The sequence below is a fragment of the Myotis daubentonii genome, chromosome 10 (genome assembly GCF_963259705.1).
Source record: "Myotis daubentonii chromosome 10, mMyoDau2.1, whole genome shotgun sequence".
In the NCBI taxonomy this organism is placed as follows: domain Eukaryota; kingdom Metazoa; phylum Chordata; class Mammalia; order Chiroptera; family Vespertilionidae; genus Myotis; species Myotis daubentonii.
Window position 1 is genome coordinate 34,761,531 of NC_081849.1, and position 10,107 is coordinate 34,771,637.

At 41.7% G+C, this 10,107-nt stretch overlaps 1 protein-coding gene across 1 annotated transcript; it reads left to right on the forward strand.

Annotated features, from left to right (window-relative positions):
- Nucleotides 1-8,832: 8,832 nt before the first annotated feature.
- Nucleotides 8,833-9,759, forward strand: TAS2R41 (taste 2 receptor member 41). Its single transcript, XM_059656138.1, has one exon. It carries the CDS (start codon nt 8,833-8,835, stop codon nt 9,757-9,759), a length of 927 nt encoding a protein of 308 aa, XP_059512121.1.
- Nucleotides 9,760-10,107: the final 348 nt, after the last annotated feature.

A 10,107-nucleotide genomic window follows, 5' to 3' on the forward strand; every position in this document is an offset into this window, starting at 1 on the left:
ATTTCATAGGTTGATGATGGATTTGGATTCATTTTGATATGGGTTCTTTGCTGTGCAGAAACATTTTAGTTTGAGGTAGTCCTAATTATTTATTTTTGCTTTTGTTGTCAAATCCCAAAAACTATTGCCAAACCAATGTCAAGGATCTTACTCCCTTAGTTTTCTTGTAGGGTTTTTACAGATTCAGGTCTTACTTCAAGTTGTTAATCTATTTTGAGTTGATTTTTGCATGTGGTATAAGATCCAGTTTAATTCTTTTGCATGTGGAAAGTCAGTTTTTATAATACCATGACTTTTCCCCATTGCATATTCTTGGCACATTTGTCAAAAATTAATTGCATGGGTTTCTTTCTGGGCTTTCAATTCTCTTCCACTAATTGGACAATTTTTATACCAATACCACACTATTTTGATTACTATAGCTTTGTAAAATGAGGAAATGTGATGCCTCCAGCTTTGTTCTTTTTCAAGATTGCTTTGTCTAATCATGGTCTTTGTGGTTCCATATGCATTTTTAGGATTCTATTTCTGTAAAATATGTCTTTGGAATTTTGATAGGGATTGCATTGAATCTGTAGATAATTTTGGATGTGGTATGGACATTTAAAATATTTTTTAAACATTTATTTTTAGAGAGAGGGGAAAGGAGAGTGAGTGAGAGAGAGAGAGAGAGAGAGAGAGAGAGAGAGACATTGATGTGAGAACAAAACATCAATTGTCTGGCTCCTGCATGCCCCCTACCAGGGATCGAGCCTGCAACCTGGACATGTGCCCTGCTCCTGAATCAGACTGGCATCCTTTGGGTGCATGGAACCAACTGAACCACTTTAACCAGGCAGTGTGGATATTTTAATTCACCCAATCCATAATCATTGACTAGATCTTTTCATTTATTTGTGTCTTCAATTTCTTTCATCAGTGTTTTGTAGTTTGCAGTGTCAGATCCTTTACATCCTTGAGTAAATTTATTTCTAAATGTTTTATTGTTTTTGATGCTATTGTAAATAGCATTATCTTAATTTCTCTTTCAGATATTTCGTTATTAGTGATTTTTGTATATTGATTTTGTATTCTGTAACTTTACTGAATTTGTTTTTAGTCTTTTGGTGGTGTCTTTAGGGTTTTCTATAGAAAATGTGTTATTTGTAAACACAGACAATATTACTTCTTCCTTCCCAATTTGCATGGTCTTTCCTTTCCTTTCCTTTTCCTTTTCCTTTTCCCTTTTCCCTTTCCCCATTCCCCTTTCTCCTTCCCTTCCCTTCCCTTCCCTTCTCTTCCCTTCCCTTCCCTTCCCTTCCCTTCCCTTCCCTTCCCTTCCCTTCCCTTCCCTTCCTCTCTTTCTTCCTCCCTCTCCCTCTCCCTCTCCCTCTCCCTCTCCCTCTCCCTCTCCCCTCCCCCTCCCCTTCCCCCTCTCCCTCCTTCTCTCCTTCTTTTCTTCTCTCTCTCTCTCTCTCTCTCTCTCTCTCTCTCTCTCTCTCTCTCTCTCTCTCCTGATTGATATGGACTTCCAATACTACATTGAATAAAAGTGGTGAGAGTGGGCATCCTTGTCTTGTTTCTGATCTTAGAAAGGAAAGGTTTTCAGTGTTTCACCATTGAGTATGATGTTAGTTATGGGATTGACATATATGGATAGGATATTGTAGATGAAGAATACATGTTTTAAAGCTAGAATGCCTAACTAAATCCTAGTTCTGCCACCTATTATAGGTGTAACTATGAGAAGTTATTTCTCATGCACTTGCATTTTCTCATTTGTAAAATTAAGATAACAACAGTACCTATCTCATTGGATTTCTATTTTTCTTGCATTATTTTTAATTTCAAAGCTCAAATTTTCCCAAATTGGATCAATAGGATCCTTTAGAAGCAGGCTTCCTTTGGTTTTTGGTTTTTTATAAACAGCTTTATTAACTCATAATTTATATGCCATACAATTACTGCTAAATAATATTCTACTTAATTGACATAGCACATTTTGTTTATTCATTCATTAGTTGATATATATTTGAGCTGTTTCCATTTGAGGGCTATCTATCTATATATATAAAAGCCTAAGTGACCATTATGACCAAATGACCTGAACGACCAGTTGACTGGTTGCTATGATGATCACTGACCACCAGGGGGCAGACACTTAACACAGGAGCTGCCCCCTGGTGGTCAGTGTGCTCCACAGTGGGAGTGCTGCTCGGTCAGAAGCTGGACTCATGGCTGGTGAGCACAACTGCGGCGGTGGGAGCCTCTCCAGCCTCCGTGTCAGTGCTATGGGTGGGGGGTGGGGTAGGGGGGTGGTGGTGGTGGCAGGTGCAGTGGAGCTAGGATGAGTGGCAGTGGAGCTGCGCCTGGCCCCAGCTGGGGCTCCTCCCGGGTTGCCTGCCGCTTCAGCGCTGCTACATCTCCTGAGGGGTCCCAGATTGTGAGAGGGTGCTGGCCAAGCTGAGGGACCCCACCTGTGCATGAATCCGTGCACTGGGCTTCTAGTTGTGAATAATGCTGTTATGAACATTTATGCACAAGATTCTGTTTGGACATACATTTTCATTTTTCTTGGGTGTAGAATGGAATTTATGGGTCATATGGTAACTCTGTTTAACATTTTGAGGAACTGCACCCAAGCAATTTTCCAAAGAAGCAGTATCATTTTTTGCAATCCCACCGTAAGGTATGAGGTTTCGGTTTTCCCCTCTCATCAACAGTTGTTATTATCTATTTCTTTTCTTTTCTTTTTGCTTTTAACCACCCTAATGCATGTGAAGTGGTATCTCATGGTTTTGATTTTCATTTTTGTAATGACTAATAATGTGGAACATCATTTAGTGTGCTTATTGGCCTTTTGCATATTATCTTTGGAGAAATGTCTATTCAAATCCTCCACCTGTTTTTAAATTGAATTACTTGTCTTTTTATTGCTGAGTTGTATGTTCTTTGTATATTCTGGATGCAACTTCCTTGTCAGGTATATGATTTGCAAATATTTTCTCTCATTATGTGGCTGCCCTTTGTTTTCTTTTTTTTTTTTAATATATTTTATTGATTTTCTACAGAGAGGAAGGGAGAGAGATAGAGAGCTAGAAACATCGATGAAAGAGAAACATGGATCAGCTGCCTCCTGCACATCTCCCACTGGGGATGTGCCCGCAACCCAGGTACATGCCCTTGACCGGAATCGAACCTGGGACCCCTCAGTCCGCAGGCCGACGCTCTATCCACTGAGCCAAACCGGTTTCGGCCCTTTGTTTTCTTTCTTTTTAAAAAATGTTTTTGTTAATTTTTAGAGAAAGAGGAAAGGAGAGGAATAGAGAGATAGAAATATAGATGAGAGAGAAACATCACTGATCGGGTGCCTCCTGAACACTTCCTCCTGGGGATAGAGCTCACAACCTGGGCATATACCCTGACCAGGAATTGAACCAGCGACCTCCTGGTGCATGGGACGATGCTCAGCCAACTGAGCCACACTGACTGGGCTGAAGATTTACTCTTATGTTTATCTTGAAAAGTTTCATAGTTTTAGCTCTTATATTTCGATCTATAATGCACTTTGAGTTCATTTTTGTTTGGTGTGATGAAAGGTTCAATTTTATTCTTTTGTATATGGATATCTAGTCCCAGCATCATATTTGAAACTCATTAAGTTTTTATAAGTATAAAATATTATTATATGTAAAGCACTTAGAATAGTAAATGAGGATGCATAGCAGCACTGAGTAAATATTATTTATTATTTTATTTATTGTACTGAATTGTCATTATATGTTTACTTGTCTATCTCTCTCAAAAGATTATCTTAATGTTTGTACCTATGTGCCTGGTCTAGTGCCCAACAATCAGCACATGCTGGATAGATTTTGTTGAATGGATAAATTGTAAATAGGGTTTCTCTGCTCAGGGTAAGGCACAGGACAGATGCCATTTTCAACACCAACATTCTACTGTGTTAGACTTGAGTTCCTACCAAAGGGTCTCTCAAAGTTAGAACATGTTAACAGTGGTTGCCCTAAGGCATCTCCCCAGAGAGCATAGCGTACAATCCCTGGGTGCAGATCACTTCAGCACATTTATGTCTTTCTCATGTCTCTCTCCCCACTGCTTATTTCTTCTTCCCCTTGTCCCTGAGCAGGAGCTCCTGGAATAGAACCCCCCTCTAATGTTAGTCTCTGCCAGATCTTCTTTGCTGCAACCTTTGACTTTCTATCCCTAAAAGCTGAAGGTGCATGACTTACAGTCCCTTAACAGACTCCATCTACTTTCCCCCATCCCCCTGCCCCCCCCCCCGCACTCCCCCCCCCCCCCCATGATCTCATCTAGTTTAATGGCTTTAAATACCATGTTAGTGTTGAAGACTCCCAAATCTGTTACTCCAGCCTTAACTCTTTACTGAGATCCAGACTTAAATTTCAATTGTCTGCTTCATGTCTCATCTTAGATATCTAACAGGCTTCTCAAACTTAACATATCCAAAATAGTTTCTCCCACAAACATTTTTCTCTTAGTCTTTCTCATCTAAGTGAATGACTCCATAAAATTCTCCTAATTACTGAGATAAAATACTTAGGATTTATCCTTGATTTCTCTTTTTAAAACGTCATATCAGGCCAGTCTTTTTAATCTGCCTTCAAAATATGCCAGCAACTTATCACTGCTCACCACCTCCAGTGTTTTCTCTTGAGAACAAGCACCATCTGCTTGTACATGATCTATTGCAGTAGCCTATGACTGCTCTCTTCCACCCTTGCCTCTCCCAATTCCATTCTCTACATCAACAGTTGCTGAAAGGTTGGTGACCACTGCTCTACACAATAGCCCCCAAAATCTGTTTAAAACCACAGTAGATCACGCTACTTCTAGTTTAAAACCTCTAATGGCTTCCAGTTACATTAGGATAATATCCAAATTTCTTAGCATGACCAACAAGACTTTCTTGACCTTGCCCCTTAAATAACACAATGTTCAAATTTGAAATTTCTATCAGGTACACAAATTTAATGATAGGAGATTTCAGAGTGAGTTGCCAGTTCATGATATGCAGGTTTTCAAAGGAAATGTTACAAACCTGTTCCATACTCTTGAAATCCTTTGATAAAATAAAAGGGTTGAGACAGTAAAAGAGAGAGGATGTCTGAGGAGTAAATGTTTAGAAACAGCTGGGTATGACTCCTGTTTTGTATTTGGCAGAGGAGGACTAGGAATGTCTCCCCTCCCCTCCAACCTGGTGGTGGTCCAGAGCTTCCATGGGGCCACCACAAAGCTCACTGTTATTTCTTTAGCAGGGAAGCATAGTGGATCAGGGGCTTGTTTCTGCCTGGGGGACTAAGAGAATGAGATATAGACCAGTGGTTCCCAAACTTATTTGGCCTACCGCCCCCTTTCCAGAAAAAATATTACTCAGCGCCCCCTGGAAATTAATTTTTTTAAAATTTTAATAGCAATTAAACAGAAAGATATATGTATTAATGTTTCTACCTTTTTCGTAAAATATAGTAAAGAAAGGCGTAAATTAGAAACATTGAAGTTTGAAATTATGAAACTATTTATTGAACTCAGAATAGAAAGGTAATACAAAAAAAGTTAAAACAAATGCACATGTGGCCATCACTGCCCCCCTGGATCGCTGCAGCGCCCACCAGGGGGCGGTAGCGCCCACTTTGGGAATCACTGATATAGACTGACTGGCTAACTTTGGAGTGGAGTCAGGAAAATGTGGCCCCATTAAGGCTTGGGAGCAGGGTGTAACTATGAGAAGTTAAAAGGTTATGGAGCAGGGTTAGGGGTCAGCTGTGAGTCACACAGAAGAGAGCATGTGTGTGAGAGTGTCCTGAGATCTGACTAATAGGGCTGCCTACTAGAGTGTGGAAACTCCAGTAGCAGCAATTTGGTGATAAATGAGTGGGGGTTACAAAGGAATCCTGAGGGTCACTCAAAATAAAGATGCCATCTACCCATTGAAGGAGAGTAGGCCCAGTGGAGACTGGGAACTTCGAGATCCCTGAAAAGGTCCCATGAGGGAGAGAATCAGCATAAACACTTGCCAGGCCTACAGAGTACAAAGCCAGATTACTTTGGTTCTAGTTCAAGTGGGAGCCTTCCTGCCCTTTTTCCATTCCCCCTCTGCATAGCCCACACTACATGGGTTGAAGCTGCAGTTATCTAGTTACGTAATATTCATATATTGTACAGCAATGTCCAGCTTCTGGTTTGAGTATGTTTTGTGATTTGAAGTGATCTTGGGACAACCTATTTGATAAGAGTAAAGGGAAAAGTCATATGGTCTGCTGGAGTTCTTATTTTCTGGCAGGAGAAGATTCCCTGCCAAATAAAGTTAAAAAGAATGGTGAAAGAGAATGATATAAAATTATAGTTTGTGGTATTATGAATATGTCCAGTTATACATGGAAAAGCTCTAGTTGTTCAGGCTTCTCAGGCTAGGTTACCTCCTGAGAAAACCACTTTTTCCTCTCCTGCCATTCTCTAGCAAGCCTACTCTTCTGTTTTCTTCAAAGCACCAATTATTATGTGAAAGTGTCTTGTTCCTGTGTTTTCTTATTGTCTGTTACCTTCCATTGGACTGCAGATTCCATAAAAGCAGGAATCCCACCTCTTTAGTTTGCTGTTGTCCCCAGTGAATAGGTGCCCTGTGTGTATAAGTGCTCAATAAATACGGGTTGGCCAAAACCGGTTTGGCTCAGTGGATAGAGCGTCAGCCTGCGGACTGAGAGGTCCCGGGTTCGATTCCGGTCAAGGGCATGTGCCTGGGTTGCGGGCACATCCCTGGTGGGGGATGTGCAGGAGGCAGCTGATCGATGTTTCTCTCTCATCGATGTTTCTAACTCTCTCTGTCTCTCTCCCTTCCTCTCTGTGAAAAATCAATAAAATATATTTAAAAAATAAATAAATAAATAAATAAATACGGGTTGAGTGAATGAATGAATGTGAAAACTGTATAAGGAACAGATATCTGAGAGTGAGAAAAATGCATATTCACCCAATTTCAATGGGCCCTCTCTTTTTGTGAATTATTTTTATACAATTATACATTCATGCTGTGGTGGTAATAACTTTTATATTATTTGTATGACTAATTGTCTTAGCTTACTTTTTTATGGCACACAAACATAAAAATGTTTTAAACAAATGTGGAAGAAGCACAAATTTGATATATTAAACAGAAAACATTTGAGTATGGATTGACTTGAATCTATTTTAATTTCTTTTTTTTTGTTTAAAATATTACATGTGTCTCCTTTTCTCCCCATTGACCCCTCCCTGGCCACTCCCACCCCCCCAGGACAAGCCCCCATCGACCCAGTGTCCACATCCATTGGTTATGCTAATATGCATGCAAACAAGTCCTGTGATTTCTTACAGGCCACCCCCCCCCCCTTTGCCCTCCCCTGCTTCCCTCTGAGGTTTGATGGTTTGTTTGGTGTTTCTCTGTCTCTGGATCTATTTTTGTTCATTAGTTTATGTTGTTCATTTTATTCCACAAATGAGTGAGATCATGTGATATTTATCTTTCTCTGACTGGCTTATTTAGCTTAGCATAATGCTCTTCAGGTCCATCCTATTTTTATTTTTAACATGGTCTCATAGGGATCTCTCTTTTAAAATAATTTTTATTGATTTTAGAGAGAGAGGAAGCAGGGCGGGGGTGGGAGGAAGAGGTCAATTTGTTGTTCCATTTATTTATGCATTCATTGGTTGATTCTTGTATGTGCGCTCACCAGAGATCTAACCTGCAACCTTGGCATATTTGGATGACGCCAACTAAGCTACCCAGTTAAGGCTGGGATCTCTTTTTAATTTTGGTGTTGGAGGACAGTATTCACACATGCCTTGTAAGGTTTAGTTTCTCAGTGTGGTAGACAGACTCTAAGTTTGCCCCTCATGTCCCCCACCCCTGGTGTCCTCACCATTGTATAACCCCCTCCGTTTGAGTGTCTGTGGGGAATGTGACTTGTGTCTAGCCAATAGAATATAACAAAGGTGATAGGATGTCACACCTGTGATTACATTTTGATATTTAAGACTCTCTCTAGAGACTCACTTTGCTGGCTTGAGCCTCCATGTTGAAACAGTCCATTTGGTAAAGACTTCAGGCAGCCACTACGACATGAGGTTGACCTTCAGCTGACATCCAGCAAGAAGCAGATGCTCTCAGTCTCATAACCATGAGGAAATGAATTCTCTCACTGGAAGCATAAAGCTAGTTTAAACATTGTCAATCATTTATACCTCAGGGGCCAAGAAGGATTTAAGAAGAGGTTTGCTACAAAGGTATCTGAGCTTGAAGGGGGTGACTACTCCTAGGTAAGGATGGACGTGTAACAGGAAAGCTTGGCTAGATACAGACTTACTTAGCTTTAGTATTTGCTTAGGTCTTGGCCATATGAATGTCTCTCTGTACTTCTTGCTTATATACTTAATATCTTGAGAATGACCTGATGGGGAGGTGTGTGTTTACAGGGCCCAAGGATGGCATAAGAAGGATGAAACTCAGTCACAGACTCCCCGAGAAGCCCTCTACATTGATGTTAACCACGGCAACATGTAGGCAAAACCAGAAAAACCAAATCAGGGGCAGTTGGTAGCATAATGGTAACTGAGCCTGGGAGAAATTTGCATCCTGAGAGGAAAGGTGAGCCAAGTTCACCTTTCCTCCATAGCCATAGCCAAGCATCTTCCTTTTAAGTGAGCTCTGGCTCAAATGCAGAGCGTGAGCATTCTTTTCACATCCCCTGAGGAAAAATCAAAAGAAGGACTGTGAGTAGGGGTAATAAGGAGGCCAAGGACCTAGGCGGAGGGGTGGTGACCAGAGGAGGGGCCAAAATGCAGCCAGCATTCACAGTCCTCTTCATGCTGCTCTTTGTCCTGCTGTGTCTCCTGGGAATCCTGGCCAATGGCTTCATTGTGCTGGTGCTGAGCAGAGAATGGAGGCGGCTTGGGAGGCTGCTCCCTTCTGACATGATCCTGATTAGCTTGGGTGCCTCCCGTTTCTGCCTACAGTGGGTTGGAATGGTGCACAACTTTTACGCCTTCTTCCACCTGGAGGAGTTCAACAAGGGTCTTGCAGGGCAGCTCGTTAGACTCCAATGGGACTTCCTGAATTCAGCCACCTTCTGGTTCGGTACCTGGCTCAGTGTCCTCTTCTGCATGAAGATTGCTAACCTCACCCACCCTACCTTCCTCTGGCTGAAGTGGAGGTTCCCAGGGTCAGTGCCCTGGCTTCTGCTGGGCTCTCTCCTGACCTCCACCATCGTCACCCTGTTCTTCTTTTGGGGAGACTACGCTTTGAATCAAGGTTTCTTTATTAGAGAAGGTTATGAGAATATGACCTACATGGAGAGGGTCATGAGCATGGATATTCACTATTTCCTACCCCTCCAATTTGTCTTGTTCTCAATTCCTTGCTCTGTTTTTCTGGTCTCGACTGCATTGTTGATTCATTCTTTGAGGAGACACGCTCGGACAATGCAGCAAAGTGCCCACAGCCTGCAAGACGCCAGCACCCAGGCTCACACCAGAGCTCTGAAGTCACTCATCTTCTTCCTCATTCTTTACATTCTATCTTTCTTGTCCCTGATCATTGATACTGTAGGTTTCTTTTCCTCAGAGAATGACTGGTTCTGGCCATGGCAAATTGTAACCTACCTGTGCACATCTGTCCATCCCTTTATCCTCATCCTCAGCAGTCCCAGGCTTCGAGCGGTGTTCAGGCAGCTACTTCTGTTGGCCAGGGGCTTCTGGCTGGTCTAGGTGCCATGGTCTCCTTATTCTGATCCCCAGAAGAGACTCAAGTGAGGATGACAGAACCACGGCCCATTACATGGAAATATCTTCATAGGTAGATATCTACTGGATCATTGTGTGGGCTCCTCCTTTGAAAGGAGAGAAGGAGAACAAAATCCGGGAACACTCTGAGCATGATACCTCTATTGGGACACTATTAAAACAGGGCCCCATGGATCCCAGAGAGCCAATATTGTCCAGAAGGTCAGAATAGAAAATTTTGTGCTATTCTCTGTTTGTATACTCTGTGTTGAGAGGAAGCCTTAAAACAAAATAATGCTCTTCAGTTAAATGTCTTAAGTATACTATCTTATC